The sequence below is a fragment of the Lemur catta genome, chromosome 23 (genome assembly GCF_020740605.2).
Source record: "Lemur catta isolate mLemCat1 chromosome 23, mLemCat1.pri, whole genome shotgun sequence".
Lineage (NCBI taxonomy): Eukaryota > Metazoa > Chordata > Mammalia > Primates > Lemuridae > Lemur > Lemur catta.
In genome coordinates, this window is record NC_059150.1 from 9824244 (window position 1) to 9843718 (window position 19475).

The following is a 19475-nucleotide window of genomic DNA, read 5'->3' on the forward strand; positions in this document are numbered from 1 at the left end:
AAGCGGCATCATTTAATCTTTACTACTTAAGGATTTTGGTCTCCATGTTGAAATGACGATTCTCATTGTCTCTCAGCCCACAGAGAATGGTGTTGCTAAAAGGTTTCTGGGATGCTGTGCTCCACTCACTAATGCATTTCTCAAACTCTTGGTAAATGGAGCATCTTCTGGGCTCTCTTGGGGGCAGTTAGGGGGTGGGTTAGCAGGCCACATGTGGTCAATCCAGTCTGACATTTTTATCCCCTGAAATCATTCTGTTACTTCCTTCATGATTTCCCGGTGAATTTCTGGCATCTCAGCCCCACACATATGGGCAATTGTGGCATATGCGTTTCCAAACTCACATGATCAGCTCCACTCCTGGCTCCTACAGTTGGCATGTGGGATCCTGAATGGTTGGTTGAGAGTACCCGTATCAATAATTCTGCCTAATCTAATGTTTGTTCTTTATTCCTCCATCTAGAATCCTCAGAATTCATTCCCACACATATTGGTTATATTTTTGTCAACGTGCAGTAACAAACAGAATCTTGCAGTTCTTTTGGAGTAAAGCCCTGTAATAGGCCCTTTGGGGACACATTGGGGTCCATTTCTAGGTAGTAGTGAGCAGGAGGGATGGGGAGAATTGGCTTTTCTTGCAAAGTAATTCCTTCAAGCGACCTGATTACACGGACCTTGAGGCAAGGCCAGATCAGCCTTATTACACAGGGACAGAGGGGCTGCTTCTGATGGCAAGGGGTGTTCCCTGAGGCTTGGGGGGACTAAGGCTTTTCTGAATCATAGTAAATCCCCATTTTATTTTTTAGAAGTTCTACTCTCTGTAGATTGGTACCCACATCTCTAGATGCCTTTCAAGGGTGAGAATTCAGCCGGCAGTGTAATTTAATAAGCCTAAGGATCAAACTTGTGGGGTTCTTCTTCTTTTTCCTTGCTTACTGAGCCTTATGACTGCAAGAGAGAAGAGATTGTTTTAGCAGAGTCATAAAAGGCTCCTGGGTTTCAGTCCATGAACTGAGAATTTAAGAATTTAAGCCTGTCATTTTCTTCTTCTCATTCCTTAACCTCTCCCTGGCAGTTGGAAGCAAACAGCCTGCAGCATATTTCTTGAAATGAAAGACACTGTGCCCTTAGTAGCTGCAGGCTGGTTCCCCAGGGAGGATAGCTTGCAGCTGTTTGTGAGGGAGTTCTCTTGAGATTAAACTCTGTGGAAGGAAAGGGATGGAAGGAAGACAGGCAGAGGGAGATGTGAACTGTGATGCCATCTTCATGGGAGCTCCACTTGATCCTGTGGGAGGTTCTTTGGGTGGGAGATCCTTCAGGGCTGGCCCAAGGAGAGGGAGGGGAGGGATAAGCCATTGTAACCCCGGTTAGTCAGTCATTGGCTGCAGGCTGCTTCAGAAAGGTATGTGACCTTGGGCCAGGCAGCTTTCCTGAGCAGAAGCAAACCCCAGAGGAGCCTAACAGCTGGGGGGTTTCTACTGGTCACATCCCATCAGCTGGGAGAATGAGCCCTGCATTCCTGAAGGGAGATCTGGGCAGTGTATCATAGTGTTTGGAACAGTGTTCTGTGGAATTGTCCCCTTGATCACCCAGAGTCTTGTTTGGAGTGGCTGCTGCTTTTTCTGGGTGACCCCAGGCAATAATTTGATCGACAGTTTAACCATTATGTACCTTCCAGGATCTCACTCTTTGTTAGTAGCCGGATTTTCATTCCTTAACTTCTAAAGAATCCAGATAACCAAATTTAGATTCCCTAGATTTTCCAGACTGGGTGGTACGTGCGGGTACCTGATACCGGTTTCTGAACCAGTTTCTTCCTTGAATGTAGCAGAAACCAACGCTGGATGATTTATGCAGAAAATCGAATGCATTAAAAGGTAACTTCATTAATGATAAATCCTGGTAAAGGTTTGGGGCTATTTTCATCCATTGTACTGGATACTTGGAGGCTTTTTCAAAAATGAAACTACTTTAATTCTGTATAATATTTTTGAATATTTTGCTCATAATTTCCTCATATTTTTTTTATGCTTGAGTTCTCTTTCTGATGCCTTCGGTCATTGGACCTCTTGGATGGGTCCTCTAATTTTCTAACACTTTGTCTCCCATTTTTCTTTTTTGGGGGGCTTTTTGCTGTTTTCTGGGCTATTTTTGCAGCTTTCTCTTCCAAACTGCCTATTAATATATTTAAAAAATGTTAGCTTTCCTAGTTTTAATTTTCAAGAGCCCTCTTATCCTCTGAATGTTGGTCTTTTATAGCCTCTATTGTCATGGATCACAGTGTCTTCTCTCACTTCACTGCCCTCTGGAGTGGGAGGGTTCCTTCTCTTCAGATCATGCCTTTCTCCAGTTTCTGCTTTCCTCCTGGGGTTCATGTCTCTGTCGTTCACATAATCAATGACTGGTAACCCTTGGCCATTTGTTTCTGAGAGTGAGGCTGTTACTGGTAGGAGCAGAGTTCTTTTTGCTGACTGAGGTACCCCAGGGAGGCTGCACTCCCCCTTTGTAGCTGTGGTCTCACGATGGCTTCTTCACCTTTCTGCATCATAAATGGATTCCAGGAAGGGAAAAACAGGAAGACAAACTGGTTAAATTTCAAATTCTTTTTCTTTTATTGGACAAACAGTTTTCTCAGAAGCCTGTAGATACTTGGACATTCTCACTGGCAAAATCGGGGTCATGGCCACTCCTAGGTGCAGAGAGTTCTGGGAAGGGGGGGAGTATTTTTAAGTGGGTACATTGTTCCCTGAGCAAGATCAAGATTCCATTAGGAAGGAAGGGCAAGTGGATATTGGGTAGGCAAATGGCAGTGTCAGCCACAACAAGGACAGTATCTGGCACATAAATATCTATTGAGTGGATGAATAAAGAATGAGACAAATTCACAGAACATAGATAACCATCTGCTAAGAACCAGAAACATTTAAAAATAGACACGTGGGGTTAATTGTGAGACACCACTGTGAGAAATTTAAAATTCTTAGTGTTTTTGCAACTAAGACTATAAATTAGAGTAGATTCTGTTGGAAAATGCCACAGACTGAAGAAAAATAAAGCAAGGGGCTAGCTTTGTCCCTTAGAAGTCACTTCCCTTAGTCAAGTAGTCTGGCATTGCTGGGAGAGGCAGTTCTGTCCTGGTAACTAGCATAGGAGAACTTGTTGGCTTTCTCCCGACTGAGAGTCTGTCTTCATTTTATTTTGTTTTTAGAGATAGGGTCTTAAGAGTAAGATCCTGTCACCCAGGTTGAAGTGCAGTGGCATGATCATAGCTCACTGCAGCCTTAAACTCCTAGGCTCCAAGTGATCCTCCTGCCCCAGCCTCTCGAGTAGCTGTTGCTACAGGTATACACCACCATGCCTGGCTAATTATTTTAATTTTTTGTAGAGGCGGGGTCTCACTATGTTGTTCATGCTTGTCTTGAACTGCTGGCTTCAAGCAGTCAGTCCTCCTGTCTCAGTTTCCTAAAGTGCTGGGATTACGGAGGTGGGCCACTGTGGCTGGCCAGAGTCTATGTATGACTCTCTTGTTGTCGTTTTTCCAAATCCTCATTCCCAATGATATGCTTTCTTGCCCACTTGCCACACCCATACCTAACTCACCTGTGATGTTATGGCTCATTGCTTTCTCCAAAGTTGGGCTGTGTGTTTGTGTTGTATGTGCGTGTATAGGTACAGCTGTTTTAATATCTCATGCCTGTACACGTGTCCCATTGCTCCTATTGTGAGCAGACCTATGAGAAGCTGAGACATCTCCATGTGAATTCCTAGGTTAAAGACTCCTGCTACTCTGTACAAGGACAGTGCTGGTTTTCTGTACCAGTGTCCCCAGTGTTTAAGAGTGGTCGTGGTGGACTGATATTTTAATGCAGTGGATTTCTATTTAGAAGGCCATCCTTCTCCTCCCACTTCCCCTGCCTTTCTCTGTCTTCCCGATTCTCCTTTCCTGCTCCCTGCTTGGGGTGCTCCTGAACCTCCCTTTTGCTATAGGACGGTTAAGCCTTTGAGTCTGGAGACAGCCGCAGTCAGGTGCCAGCTGAGCAATGAACTACGGGACGTGCAGGAGGGGCCTGACCCGTGGGAGATGCCCCTGTCAGGTGGGCAATGCATGGTGCTCTGTCCCCCAGCCTGTCTCAACTGAGCTGTGCTAACAGACAACCGGGGCCTCATGGAAGCCTTGCAGAGCTTTCTGGAACTCATAGTGCCCGAATGTTGAGGCTATGATGCTACCACTTATAAATGTGTGTTTTCAGATGGGACAAACCTTTCTCCTCCTTGCAAGATAGATTGGGTTTAGCCTTTTCAAATACTTCTCCCTGTTTATGGGAAGAAATTTAATATTAATAAAGACTTGAATCATTGTGTGCTAGGAACATGGGCCATTTAGGACTTCGGGGTTCTTGGGTATAGAACTTGTTCTGAACGAGTGTGACCTTGTGGGAAGGCAGCGTGTTTCTGTAGTAGCGTGATGGCTTTCCGCTGTGCTTAGGTTAAAGCCAGACCAATCCTCCTTAACACCTGCCTGACGGGTCTCGCCCCTCCATTCCCTCTGCACTCCAGCACACTGGGCTCCCTGCTCATCTTCAGACGTGGCAAGCACAGGGCGTTCATTAGCTGCTCCTTCAGGTTAGAATGCACCTCTCCTTCACCATGGTGTGACTTTTTCTCGTCATTCTATCTCTGTTAAATGTCATTTCCCCAAAGAAACTTTCCTTGGTGACTCACACGGAAATAGCCAACCAGTTTCTTACATCATCCTGTCGTATTCTCTGCGCGGGGCTCGCCACCGTCTGCAATTCTCCTGTTTGTCTGCCTCCCACCACCGTGTGCCACGGAGGTAGGAACCTCTCATTGGCCTTGTCCACCATCGTGTCCCCAGTGCTGCGACAGTAGCTAGCTTAATGATTGACACTCTGAGAATATTTGCTGAATGTACGAATAGTGCTGTCGGTCCGGCAGAGCCCCTTTGTTTGGTGTTAAGAGCAGGTTCCTCCGTGGGCTCATGTGGGGTCTGAAGATCTGAATTTTATTCTTAATCGTATATTTGTTGAGTCTGTGACCTGGGAAAAACACTGAATGACAGTGTCCTTACCTGTGAAATAGGAATCAGCGCTTACCCAAAGAGCTCCGTATGTGGTGGTTGAGAAGAATAGCTGTGACTGTAGATCTACAAGATCTTTGTTGGCTTCTCAACAAATGGAAATTTCAACAAATTCAACTTACAGAAATTGTCATTGCCTGTTGGTTGGAAGTGCCTGGGACGGTGATGGGGTTCCTCCGAAGCTTGGGAATAGGGAAAGGACAGCCCGTTACAGGGGTCACGTCAGTGCCCAGCGGATCAGAAACACATACTTTGGTCAGCACTCGATTGATGACAGCTCCATTGGAGGCTTTCTCGTCATACCCATGGGAAGATTTTGCCAACCAGAAATGGAGTTGGTTTGGTCAGAATGAGACAAGGAGACATCCAAAAGGCGAGTCCTGACAGTTTGTATTCAAGCGTTGACTGGGGAGGGGGAAACCCTGGTTTAGCAATTTGTCAGCTCCAGTGGCAGAATATCCCGTCATGCAGACAGGTGCCTCCGTGGGTCAGAGCCTGATGTCGCTGAAGGTTTATGATCTCTGGCCAATGCCCTGGCCCTGATTTCTTCCCCTCTACACGACTCTCAGTGAATAATTTAACTTCATGTATGGCTGACCCACAGAGAGAAGAGGGTCCTCATAGGAAGATGTGAAGCCCCAGTTGCCTTGGAAGTGGTAATTCTCACTCTAAATTGGTAAATTGGCCTTCTGGTATTATAGATCTGTCTCCGCGAGCTAGGTTAACGTGCGTCTACCCTCAGATACAGATCTGTCCTCAAGGTGCTGATGACAGAGCAGGCTCCTGACCTGCAAAGCTGAGGACCGGACCCTGGCTGGGTGACTTTATCAGGGTCCAGCTGCCTCGGCGGGGATGTATCTGGGTAACTAGCTGCCTTGATCAGGGGCTCCCCCCCAGGAGCATAGCTTTCCATTTGCAGTGTGGTCATAGTTTATCTGGTTGGAGAATCTTGAATGTAATAATTGATACTCTGTGTGTGTGTGTGTGTGTGTGTGTGTGTGTAGGGGGGTGGTTATCAGTATTAGTAGTTCAGGGTAGACATACTAGAAAGGGCCAAGAGGTGGCAGTAAAAGATAGCTAGTCAGCTGAGCAATTTTATTAGTCCCATATTCAGTCTCTCCTGGGCAATTTACAAAGCATTGAGGTTGAGAGAAGGGGGGGAGGGGCCGAAAGAGGGAGTCTACCAAAGTAGCCATTCTCACCCCGGCTTCTGTGATGTCCCAGAGTCTTTTCACTTTAAGTTCTTTTTCATTAAATTCTCCTGTGAAATCAAAAAACAATTCTGCATTTACTCTACTTTTCTGATTTTATGTAGAACATGTTTTTATATAGGCTCGTAGGTCAGACTGTCACTGGATTTTGGCAGTGAGGGTTTCCTAGCCCTTCAATTTTTAAGTAAGGTGGGCTTGACCCTTGGTTCCCTGGCCTGAGCAGAGCCCAGTGTTCTCCTAAGATGTCCAATTCTGAGTCAATTCTGTCTCTGTCTCTTCTATAGAATTAGTTCCCTTTAGAGATCGTGTTGCTGTCTCTACTGTGCATCACTCTGAGTATCACAAGGCATCTGGCTATTTTCCTTAATTTGTGTACACACACCATTCACGATACACACACACACAACTACACACAAAAATCGGTTCAGACAAGACATTTGTGTTAGAGGACTTTAATAAAGGTTTTGGAGATAGTTACACCCACAACTTAAAATTAGAGATTGGCCACCCCACCCCACCCCCTCCAATCTGAAACTCAGACTCTGGCTTCTGGCCATGTCCCTGTCTTCTCTGGCCACTCCTTTTTTGGCCTTTCTCCCCTTAGGTGCAAAACCCATCCGCCATTTCTTTTTTTTTTTTTTTTCCAGGCTGATCTATCTATAAAACACACACAAAAATCATATCACTTTCTTATTTCTCCTGTCTTTCACTGTAAAGTTGTGCTTCATAGCTGACTTGTGTGACCCTTTCTGATCATGCCTTTTCTGTCACTGATGTTGTATCGCCATTGCTGCACATGCTGCCCCCAACTCTCCTGGGCTGTTCCGTGTCTTCGTGCCTTGTTCATGCTGTTGCTTAAGGTTTCCTTACCTAGCTAGCTCCTCCTTCAAAACCTCACTTCTGGGCTACCTCTCCTGAGCCCTCAGGTTTAGATGACGCCTCCCTCTGCCCTCTTCACTACGGTAATGAACTACTTTAGATTAGGAGACAGAAGTTGAGTGTTCTAGACCTGAAGTGTCGCCAATTTTGTGACACTGGGCATATTAAGGAAGGGTAGATGGGCTAAATGATTGGGATGACTTTCCTAAAATCCTAATGATGATCAATGAAAAAGTAATGATCAATGAAAAGTCATTTAATTCAAATCAATTCAACAAAGTTTTGTTAAGTCTCCATAAAGTTTTACTCATCTACTCTCCAAGACTTTATTAGGTACATGTTGGGGGCCACAGGTACAGAGACAAACTGGAGATAGATGTCCGGGGGAGGTTGCATCTACAGTTTTGTGATTCAGGAGAAACACTGGTGTTAGTGATACACATTGGGGACTCAGTAGTGAGAATATTGCCATTAAAGCTATTGGTTGTGGGTGCAGTGGCTCACACCTGTAAGCCTAGCACTTTGGGAGACCATGGTGAGAGAATCACTTGAGCCCAGGAGTGTGAGGTTGCAGTGAGCTATGATGATGCCACTACACTGTAGCCTATAGACTGGGCAACAGAGTGAGATCCTATCTCCAAAAAAAGAAAAAAGCTATTGGAGAGGATGATGCTGTCTGGGAAAACGTGGGAAACCCACATAGATCTCTGTGGCCTTGGACACATCCTGCTTTCCAAACGTTTCTTCTGTGAAGAGATGTTCAGAGTACAACTTTCCTATTCTGAAGGATCTTTAAAAATGTTATCTTTTATAATTGGTACATTTTTAATCATTTTCACATACCCTAAGGCCTATGACAAGAGCAGGGGGAATATTTTATAGTGAATCTGTGGATTAAATAAAGGCAAAGATAAAATGTATAAATGGCCTGGTTACTTGACTTTGTTTTCCCTGCAATGCTAGCAGATCTGAACATTACCTGAGGGTTTACTCTTTCGGGGGGCTTTGATAACTGGCAATGACTTTCACTTTTTGCTCTTACGCTACCCCTTATGTTATGGTAATAGAGTGGTAAGTTCTGCTGAAAGTTGTTTGTGGCTCTATTTATGAAGGTATTTGTTTTGGCAGAATTCTGCGGAGAAGCTCGGGGCTTGGTTTCTCTAACAGCATCAGACTGGGTCTGGGTGGCAGCTGATCTTCCCTCTCAAGCAAGCAGAGCTTTGGTTCTCCACACTTCATCTGTGCTTGTCAAAATTACAACAGTCTCTACCCAATACAATTAAAGGTCAATCTTGTGGCACAAGATTTTCCTTTGAAATTCCCTGCATGTTCTCTTTTTGGAGAACTCAGTGGTGAATGTCAGAATGAATTTGGAACATTATCTTTAAAATTCTGCCATATAACAGATTGAGCAAGAGAGGTGACTTTTTTCTTTGCTATACATGAAAATCAGAAAATATAAGTGAACAACAAAAAGATAATCTCATCTTCCCCAAGAAAACTGCTATTTACACTTCGATACATCTTTTTGAAAGCGGGGAAAGGAAGTGTAGGGTGTGGATCTTCTAATTCAGATTTCTTAAGCTTGACTGAGCATAATTTTCCAGTGCTTGTTTTATATGTAGATTTTGGGGCTTTGGCTCAGACCTACTAAATCAGAATCTCTCAAGGAGAGGCTAGGAATCTCTATGATTAACATCACACCAGATGGTTCTTGGGACCAGAGACATTTCAGAAACATTGTTGTAATTCTGAAGATCCTGGCAAGGCATCTTCCTAGGAAGACATTCTTCATAGGCTGCTAATTCCCAATAATCCAAGGACTGGGATCCAAGGTAGTTCACTATTGTGCTCCTTGGCATTCTCTGCTTGCTTTTTTCTATAATTTGCCTCTCCATTTTACCATTTTTCATACTTTCTATGCACAAAGGGTGAGCAAGGAGGTGGAATTTTTCTGAGACAGGTCCATTTTGCTCATCATCCCCTGCACGTGCATTCAGTTGGTGGGTAAGGAGGAAGTTGAACATGCTGGCTAAAATTCAGGGTTCAGGTGGGGGCTTTTAATGCCTCCCCTTTCAGAATATTATATTTTCTAAAGTTAAAAGCATAAATACAGAATTAATTCCTATGTATTCTTCACCCAGGTTCAATTCTTACCAAATCGTAACCAATTTTCTTTCATCTGTATTCTCTCGCATATTGTTTTAAAGCAAATCCCAGACATCTTACCATTATCCATAAATATTTCAGTCATATCTGTAAAAGATAAGAACTCTCATTTTCTTTTGAACTCCAGAATCTTATAAGAAGACAAAATGTGGCTGACTAGAACTCTACCACAACTTGACAGAGCCTAGGATTAAGGGAAGCAAAGATAGTAACTTACGGTTTTTCTTTAAAAGACCTCAAAAAGATCATATTTCTTGCATTCATTATTGAAAGGTGTATTTCTCCTTGGTAAATCCAGGTCTATGAGTTTATGGGGAGGAGAGAGAACTTTGGCAAGGGATTTGAGAGTGAGTGAGGAGGTGAAAAGATGAAAATGATTGAAAGTAAGTTCTTACCTGGTAAAGATATAATAAAACTTCATGGAATGTACATTAGAGTCCATTTTGAATACCTTAACTGTTCACTGGTTGGAGTTTAGAAACCTGTCTCCTAACTGTAAGTAGTCAGAGGGGTTTTTAGCTCAGCGTTTAAGTACCAGCTGTTGTTGAAATAATGTCTGTGCACCTATCTAAATGGTAATGAAATGCTAACAGTCATCCGTTTGCTTTTCCTCATTCTATAGCATCACAATGAGGGGGAGGAGGATGAGACATTTGGCATCTGATATTTGTTTTGAAAACTGGGGACACACACATATATCAGCTAGCCTAATATTTTTCTTTCTCCATCCTTTTGAAGCAATTAAACATTCTAAGGTTTGTTAGGATACAGTAGAAAACCATTAATTTTTATAAATTCTCTCGTTGGGTTAGAATCCCGAGGTTACTTAAAATGAATGCAGTGTGAACCCAAAGCTACTCTGGGATTTACTACTGTGGAACTTGACTGTTCAATTACAGATACTCTGTGTGGTGTGAAGATAATTTCATGGTGCATGCTTGCAGAGTGGAAGAGATGCCTGCTTGATGTGGCATTATTAAGGGTAGCGAGTTGCACTACGGTTATTTAAAACACCAGCTATTTCCTGCCTCCATCTCCGATGCGTACCTGCTGTCCCTCAGACTATGATCTTTGCTGATCCTTACCTACCTCATTGTGCCCAGGTAACTGGTGTACAGATAACTTCTTAGATAAGAATGGTATATTTTTCTTTTAACCCAAGTTGCTTGTTGAATGAATGAATGTCAAGGGAGAGTGTAATATATGAACCCGTGTATGGCTTTTTGGGGGGAAAGGGTGAGGTTAGATAAAATTAATCATAACTCTTGCTAATTAAAGAATTTTTCAAATACAAACACAGCAACATTTTTTTAAAATATTGAAAAATAGTAAAATCGTATATTTTTGAACATGATGGAAGTTAGTTCAATTCATGTATGTCAGATAACTTTCAGAGTAGAGTCATTTATCGTCCTATGTTGCCACCTTGCCTACTATATTCCTGAGAGAATGTAGCAAAGTCTCGAGGGTCAACCCTGAAACCTTAGACCAGGTCTTAAGGGGAAAGACTAATTTTTAGGTCAAGGGGAGAGAAGAATGAGCCGTGCATCTCTCATAGGGATAATGAAAATCAACAGCAAGACAGCAGACTAGTTAAACCCACAGATGCAAACACAATTTAAAAAAATGCAGAAATTACAATTATAATGCTTTAAAAATCATTGTCTTTTTCCTATAAGCTTGCAAACCAGTTATTAAAATTTCAAGGGAGAAGAATCTAAGCCTTTTTGTATCTTAATCCTTAAGAAATACTCAGTAACAGGTAGAGTGCTTGTTGCATATTAATAAATGTGTGGCCTCTTGTGCTTTCCCTCTGTAGAGGAGTTAAAAAAAACCCAATTACTTTATCTTCAATTAAATTTATCTATAGGGTTATATTAAATATCTACACAAAATCAATCCATTTGTTAGCCCAGTTCTATATGAAAGTACTAACAAATGGTGAAGATTTTGTGCAAATGGTGACTCATAACAATGTAGACTCAGCTATAGATTTTAGTTCATATACCTTGGATGTGACAATTGTACAAGAATAGTGTGAAAAATAAAGATGGTACTTGAGACACAAAGCAACCCGTTCTTCCTGATCTGGCTCCTGTTCACAGGGAATGGAAGTCTGTGATGCTTCCTGGATGTGAGAGCTGGAGCTCGGGTTGGCCTTACCCATGCACAGCCTTCCGTAGGTCGTTTGACACCTTCAGGTCTTCAGGCTGATCATATTCTGCTCGGAAGCATCGTGCCCTTTAATCAGTCATCCTTCTGTGCGTCCTACCATCTCTAGCTCCGGAGTTTTTCTGACCAGAGTCTGGTAGTTCACTTGGGACCATTTAGAGCCCCTGTCATGGCTGAGTAATATTCCATTGTCTGTAGATAGTACAATTTGTTTATCTGGTCATCTGTTGATGGACATTTAAGTTGTTTCTACCTTTTGGCTATTGTGAATAATGGGGCTATGAACATTAGGGTACAGGTTTTTGTGTGACCATGTTTTCATTTCTCTTGGCTATCTACCTGGGAGTGGAATTGCTGAGTTGCATGGTAACTGTTGAACCGTTGGAGGAGCTACCAGGCTGTTTTCCAAACTGTTCTCTACTTTTAGATTCTCAGCAGTTGTGTGTGATGGTTCCAGTTTTTCCATATCTTCACCAAACACTTGTTGTTCTGACTTTTTGGTTCCAGCTAGCTTAGTGGGTGTGAACTCATGTAGGTTGTGAAAGGATGTGGGATGGATTTTCCTTTTCTAAGGGTTTGTTTTTAGTGCAATATATGTTTTTTGGGCATTCCCTTTCCTAGTCTCTGTAAAAGCACGACAGCTAAGAGGGCAGTGAAGACTGCTAAGTTGCCTGGCATAATCATGAGAGTTCAGTATTTGTGAATGCCAAAATTTCATCGAATGAAACCAACATGGGATCCTTTTTTAACACACTGACTGCCATACAAGAAGAAAAACTTTTCCCTGGGGCCACAGTGTTTTATTACAAAAACAGAATAAAAACTTCAAAAACGAAATAATCCTTTTTCATTTAATGAAAAATTTGTTATTTTTTTATTTTCTGGGTGTGAATTACGTGCAACTTGAAAAATAGTTCATGTGGTTCCCATGATAAAGAGATGTGTGAGTTACATGTGCTTCACAAGGCTCTGGGCTCACTACTAGTGTGAGTCAGATACAACTCACATGGCCGTTACTGTGTTAAGATGTTTGGGTTGAATGGAAGAAGGGGCGGGTGGAGCAGCGGGAGGTGGCGTAGCTCCTGGGGGCTTGGTGTCTCCCGGGAGGCTGCCCTCCCTCTCATCCGTGTCTGACCGGCCCCTTTGCCTTCCAGGAGGACTGGCGCTGGCGCAGGTGCTGTTTTTCTACGTCAAGTACCTGGTGCTCTTCGGTGTCCCAGCGCTGCTCATGCGCCTGGACGGACTCAAGCCACCGCCCCTGCCCCGCTGCGTCAGCACCATGTGCAGTTTCACCGGGATGTGGAGGTCAGTCGCTCGGTTTGGTGATGTCCTCCAGGGGTGTCCGGTGGGAGCAGCCAGGGCTGGGGCCCACTTTGAAGAGTTCAGGCCACTGTCCTCGCCCTACTCCTCACTCGAGCCACGTTTGCCACTTTGATTTCTTCATCTGACCGTAACAAAATGACAATCCGTGCTTTCTGGACCTCCCTCAATTATTATCGGGCTACGTAGGTGAGATAGGGAAGTTTCTTTCTAGGTCTGTGTATCAGTACACACTGAGTGATGTTTGAAGTGATTTCTTGCCAACTCTGGGACGTGCTAGTATATATTGATTATTTTATTGATTTCTCTTTTTCTTGAAAATGACACCTGTAAAAGTGGGACTGTTGGTTAAGAAAAATAAGACTCAGGATAATGGCATAGATGAGTGTTGCTGTTCACTAATTCTCAGATCTGGGTCAATTTACTAAATTTTTCTACGTTTCCGTTTTCTTTTAAACAGTAATACTAATAATACCTATCTCCAAAAGTTGTTTTGAGGATTAAATCACCTAATGCATTTAGAACAGCTGGTACATAGTAGATGTTTACAAATGTTAGCTTTAAACCTCACATTATTCCTATACTCGGTGGACATGGATAGACAGATTTTTTTTGCTGAATTTTCTTACTATTCTTGATTTTTTTTCCCCTCATAAACTTGTGGTTAGTCTGGAATCTTTGTTCCCTTAGCCCTCTGCTGTTTCTGATTGATGTTTTCCAGATGCACTTGCTTGCTGCTATGTTTTTCTTATCCCTTCCAGGGTGTAACGTGCGACAGAACTGCTGTTGCAATTGCAGACCTCAAGTGAGAACCTCAGGGTTGGCACTGTGACAGCCATGGGAGTCAGTGCCTGCTTAAACTTTGCTCTCTAGGTACCCTGTGTGCTTCTCCCTAGTTCTGGCCCTGTTCAGAGTTGCCATACTGATTTGTTCATGTGTCTCGTTCATTCTTTTATTTCATCTCTGCAGGCAGAACCTCAAGACATAGGTAGGGGAGGAGCTCAGTGAATACCTCCTGCCTCATCTGACGTTGCTATTCACACAGGTGGTGGTACTCAGAGTCCTGGTGTAACACACTAACTTATTACAGATGCTGAATTTATCGAAGCCTCTTTAAACACATTTTGTGTTTGGTCCAGTTTGCTGCTTGGGGTTAGAAATTTGGTATGGTTACTGCAAGGAATGTCAAGTAATTGCTTTGATTTGTCCTTAATTACTTCATCAAATATCACAGGTTGCCCTGTTTTAATGGCAAGATTGGGGAATGTTGATAAAAGGGACTGTCTCTAAGTAGAAAGCCAGGCAGTGTGTTTTTATTCAAAGGGTAAGCCTGGTTGGAAGGCTCTGTTAACTTTTGACCTACTCAGAAAAGGAATTTACTAAATCAGTGGGTTGGGACCCAGCATGAGGTGGGGACATGTCACAAACGTCTGGTGCGAGCCCAGCATGCTTCCTCTGCGTACTCAGTGTGAGTGCTTGTACTAATGCATTTCTTGGGAAGTACGTTCTCCTAAAAGGCTCCTCCATCACTGGCTGGCATAATAAAAAACCATGACTTCCGGGCAGCCATGCCGGCTCCTGGCTCCTTGTCCACAAATACCAATCCATCGATTGTCACAGAGACAGTTTAGACAGTTGACTGTATCACACACTCAGAGTGGTTTCTTATTGTCATTTATTTTATTTATTTTTTGTCCAAGAAAGACTCTCAGTTCTATACAAACCACAGAGGTGGAGAAACCATGTCTGCCAAGACCTTTGTTGTTGTCTTGATTAGAATTAGACTCAAATGATTTAAAGCCCAGGCTGTTGAAACGGTTGCTCCTCCCTCTCAGTTAAAGTTTTAGGGCAAATGTGGGCAAGAGAGTAATCGTGAAAAGTTACTCTGAGGAGGAAGCTCTCGGGTGGCTTCTTGGGGTGATGTGGTTCTAAAAAGGGGTGTTTCTGAGGGCATGTGATGAAATACTCATATTATTGGAGTGACCTAGGCTCCTATCCCAGCTGCTTCAGCATGCCTTGGGTGTAGGTCTTCGCCCCACATTTTTATTCCCTTTAAGTGTTTTCAAGGGGTTTTCAGTTGGCCAATTCTACTTAGAAACCCTGTTCACGAGGGCCATTCCATACTTAGTAGTTGAATTTAGGAACGGAGATTAACTCTCCCTGAGCTACACTATACAAACTACGGCTCAGAAGTGGTTTTTAATGTGAAGAATCAAAATTAGAGCTTAGTACTTGGCACTATTTTCACATGCTCCTTCACCCTGAAGAGGAGGCTTACCATATTTCTTGTTCAGTGTCTGGTAGCGTAACCCTGACACTGGTTCTCATCCTCATTCTCTCACTTTCCTCTTTAAGAATGCTTGTTAAGGGGAAAAAAAGTTTTGAATTTGTAATTTCTACTAACCGCTAACTTTACCTGAGTTTTTCTGGGCCATCTGTTGAGGTACTGCTGCGGACAGGGAATGGCTCCCTCTTCCTGGACTTGGGTCTCAGAAGAATTTAGTGACAAGCAGATGTGAGAGTTGGTGACACATGTTACTCTGCTGGCCATGACAGCCATTCACATAGTGACACGAAGGGCAGGGTGATTGAGAAGTGGAGGGAAGCAATATCTAGAGATCGTTTGATGGTTACCCGAACTTCTAGAAAATCTCTAGTGGATGGGTTTCAGAATTAATGATGAGACGTGACTTTTTGGCCTACTGTTTGAAAGGCGCCTATGTACCTACACTGTGCTGACGGATTGCTCCACCTTTCAGCCCACTTAGCGCTGAGAGAAGACTCGAAGCCAGCAGCCTGCTGTGTCAGAGGCATCTGAGCTCGACATCATAGAACAGATGACATTGGCCATTACCAGAGAGATAATATTCCTCGACATGATAGCTCAAATTGACCATGAAAAATTGCTATTGACCCAGATGGTTCAAACGTGAAACTTAGGGACCCAACAGATTTATTTTGTTTCTCTCCTAGCTCTTTCATATAATTTCTGCTTAAATATTTGCAGGCATAACAAGACCCTAAGGAGTGTATGTATTCCCACTTGCATGACTTTTCTGTGGTCTTATGGACCTGAGAAATTGAGAATTTTCTGCTTAATTTCTAGGTTTCATGTTTTAATTTAGATGAGCTGAGATCTAGAATGAGCATCTTTTGCCAGGAGTCATTAAAGATGACATTACATGTCTGAGGTTCTAAATTAGACATCTGATCCTAATCTGACATTTGATTTCTAGGTATGGAAGCAAAGCGTGCAAAGTGATAGCATTTCCCATGGTAGCTGGGGTGAGTTACGGGTCAGTTTCGGTTATCTGAGGAATCTTGTGCAGCTTACTGTCTGCATTTCTTGAATTACGATGCTCTCAGGTCTACGCAGGCAAACTTGTACATCACTGCTTGTCCCAGAGGGATCTGGGTGCTGTTGGTAGCTGCTAGACCTTAATGTATGGGGATATTTCCAGGCTGGGAGTGGGGAGGAACTGGGGGACTCTTCTTTTGGTGGGGCATTGATTGCATGGGCTGTTCGGTCAATAGAAGAACTTAGGGCCCTAGGTGAAAAGTGGTCCAGGCTTGTGGTAGGTGATGAATCAGCTCCACGGGCTGCTGCCTGTGCATCCGTCCTGCTTTTGAGTCATGTTTAACCTCCAGTTGCAGGGCAGGGTGGCAGACGTGGAGTTGGTGAAATGTATATCACGTGTAACCAGCATTGCTGGGTAGAAAGCAGGGACAGGGTGAACATAAGAACAGGTAGAATGGATGCTGTTAATAAAAGGGCACTTTTTTTGGACACAGTCTAGTGACGAAGAGCTTGTTAACTCACTAACAATATGACTTTGGGCAAATAATTTAAGTTCCCTGGGCCAATCTTTTCATCTCTAAAGTGAGGATAATGATAGCACTTGCCTCATAGGGATGATGTGAGGATTGATTGAGCCTGGCGTATTATAGCAAGTCCTTAGGAAGTGGTAGCTTCTTAGTACTTTTTTTCCGGCTTGAAAATCTTAACAGACCCAGAGGTGCTGACAGCTGCGTGCTGAGCGGAAGCAGGGAGCAGTGATGGGACTGTCCGAGGACAGGCTGCGGTCCAGCTCCACGGCTGAGATGTGGTGATTGAGACGCAGAGACCGTGGTGGGAGAGTCACGGGCTCTGCCCTCAGAGGAGGGGCCTCAGTCATGTTGCTTTTGTCTCGGTTTCCCCATCTGTTGGGTGAAAGACTAGGAGCAGGACCTTGTCACTAGGTGATGCCTGCATTCTCTTCCGCTTCTATTTTTCTGTTAGTCCCAGCCACACTGAGTGGAGTTGGCCACCAGCATCCTGGTGCTGAAGTACCCCACCCCCATGGACCTCCCTACTCCTGAGTTTCTCAGGTATTAAAATGTGCTAATCATAGTATTTGCCTGCCTGGGAGGTTGCAAGGGTTAAGTAAAATCATATACTGAAGCACTGAAGACAGAGCTAGCCAGGATTCAAACCCAGGCACCAAAATATTAGCTAATAATCATTATTACAGACACAAGAGTAAAATTTATACAGTGTCTGTTTTTTAATTTCTCAGAAAAGAAAGTCCTGATAGGGTGGGTGGTTAAAGGAGGTGGTGGAAGGTGGCAGGGGTGGGTAACAGTATGTGGATGATGTGAATTTCAAAATGGAAGCACTGGGGGGTCCCCCGAATCTGCCCCAGCGTGACTCTCCCTCCGAATGAACCAGCACAGTTCTGGTTTGTTAGCGCGGCTTTTCAACAGTGTCCGGCTCGTGGGCGTTTGTGTCACCTCACTTCTCTGCGTACCTCTCTCAGTCAACCCTCTCTCGTGATCCCATCTCAACAGACTCGGAAAACAAACCTTTCTGCTCTTAACGTTTGTATTTTAAAACCCCCTTCCCTTTCCCTCCAAATGTAGATGTCTGTGGATCAAAGTGGAAAAGGGCTACCAAGTGGAGGAAGATTTCATGACCCACCATCATGTTTTGCTTCCTGGGTTTATTTTTGCATCAGAGACAGTGTGTGTGTCCTTCTCCCCGTGTGGGAGATTATTATCGTTACTATTATTTTTAGCTCTCGCACTTCCCTATAAGCTCTTTGACTGACGGCTTTCAGTGTAAGAAGCTAATCCGCTGCATGGAACACCAGGCACCTTCAAGTGGAGGGCGCTGGTCACCAGTCACCGGAGCGTGGCGTTGGAGAGCACAGATCTGGGCCAGACTGCGAGGTTTGAATCCTGGCCTCACTGCTTACTAGCCGGTGACCTCCCGTAGTTTCCTATAAAGGAGAGATACTGTCGTACCCGCCTCGTGGAGCGGCACGTATGAAGCACGCTTGTACTTTCCATGGCAACACTCACCCTACTTCTGTTCTTAGGCTCCATCGCTTGTGTTACAAACAGCCATCCAGAAACCGCTGCCCTGATGGAGGGGGGGGGGGCGGTTCACGTTGTCCCACAGACTTAATTTGACTTAATTTCTCCTGCCAGTGTTTCCTCCTGTGTCCCCATCCCCGCAGCCACCTTGATGACTTTCCTCCCGTCCTCCTCTCTGCCCTTATCTCAGCCAGGCTGGGTCAGGTCTTGCCGGGGAGGAAGGAGAACCGCCCCGTGTCTGCCAGTCTTTTATGCTTCTGGCTCTCGTTTCTGATTCAGACCTCCTTTCCCCAGAAGAGTGCTGCTTTTGCCCCACCTCAGTTCTGAGGATCAAATTCCCTCCCAGTACAACCTGCCACTTCTCTTAGCTGTTTACAGAAATTTTCGATGGATGAATTTCACATTGGAATGCAATCAAGCCTCTCATTCTTTTCCTGTAGAGTTTCTGCCTTTGTTCATAAGCTGAGAAAGTCCTTCTACACTCCATCTGACGTTTATTTTAATATAGGGCAGGAATTCCTAACTTGGGGATCTACAAGCTACTGAATCAGGTTTTCTTTAGCATCTCAAAGAACTACTCACCATAGAATCCGTGCCACCTAGCATGGGGCCTGGCACATAGTAGGCACTCAGCAATGTATTTGCTGAGTGAAAGAATGAGTGATCCTCCCGCTCTGCCCACTTCCTTGAAGAAGAGATAAACAAAAATTGGGTTCCAAATTAAGTATGAGTCTAACTCATTTCCAGTGATGAAGCTGCCATCCTAATTGCATTTATGGTGATGATAAAATGTCATGTTTCGCTAGATTCTCTTTCCTATGTTGACCTGAGACTTTCTGGGCCATCCTCTGGCAGCATGCATTGTAGGTTTTGTGTTTCTTTAAAATATGAACGTTTCCATCTTCCGTGTGTTGAAAGACTCAGTGTTGGCATCCAAGAAAGGGTTTGTCTTCACTGGGTGCAGTGGATAACAGTGGATCTGACAAGGGGAGGCTGGGGAGCATGCTTGGCTAGGGCCCAGGCGTCCTCTCTCCCTGACTTGGCGTCACCCCAGTTCTTATTAACTAGACAGACCCTTTGGAGTCCCAGCCGGGCCCTGGCATGCCTGTGTACTTTGTGGTGGGCTCACCTTGCCATTCCATCATGGTTTTATGATTTTAGTGTGGTTTTCTGATCTTCACCTCACTCACTCCCTTTCATACAGAAACATCTAGGGCTCTTCTTGCCCAGCTTTCTGAAGGGGGCTCAGCAGTGCCAGTGAGGCCCCCTCC

The 19475-nt window shown here is 44.1% G+C and overlaps 1 protein-coding gene across 1 annotated transcript in view; it reads left to right on the forward strand.

Annotated features, from left to right (window-relative positions):
• HHAT (hedgehog acyltransferase) overlaps positions 1-19475 on the forward strand; it is a 232370-nt gene that overhangs the window by 74045 nt on the left and 138850 nt on the right. The window contains exon 8 of the mRNA XM_045536059.1: positions 12684-12834. Coding sequence (XP_045392015.1) covers positions 12684-12834 — 151 coding nt within the window. The remainder of the gene's footprint in view (positions 1-12683; positions 12835-19475) is intronic.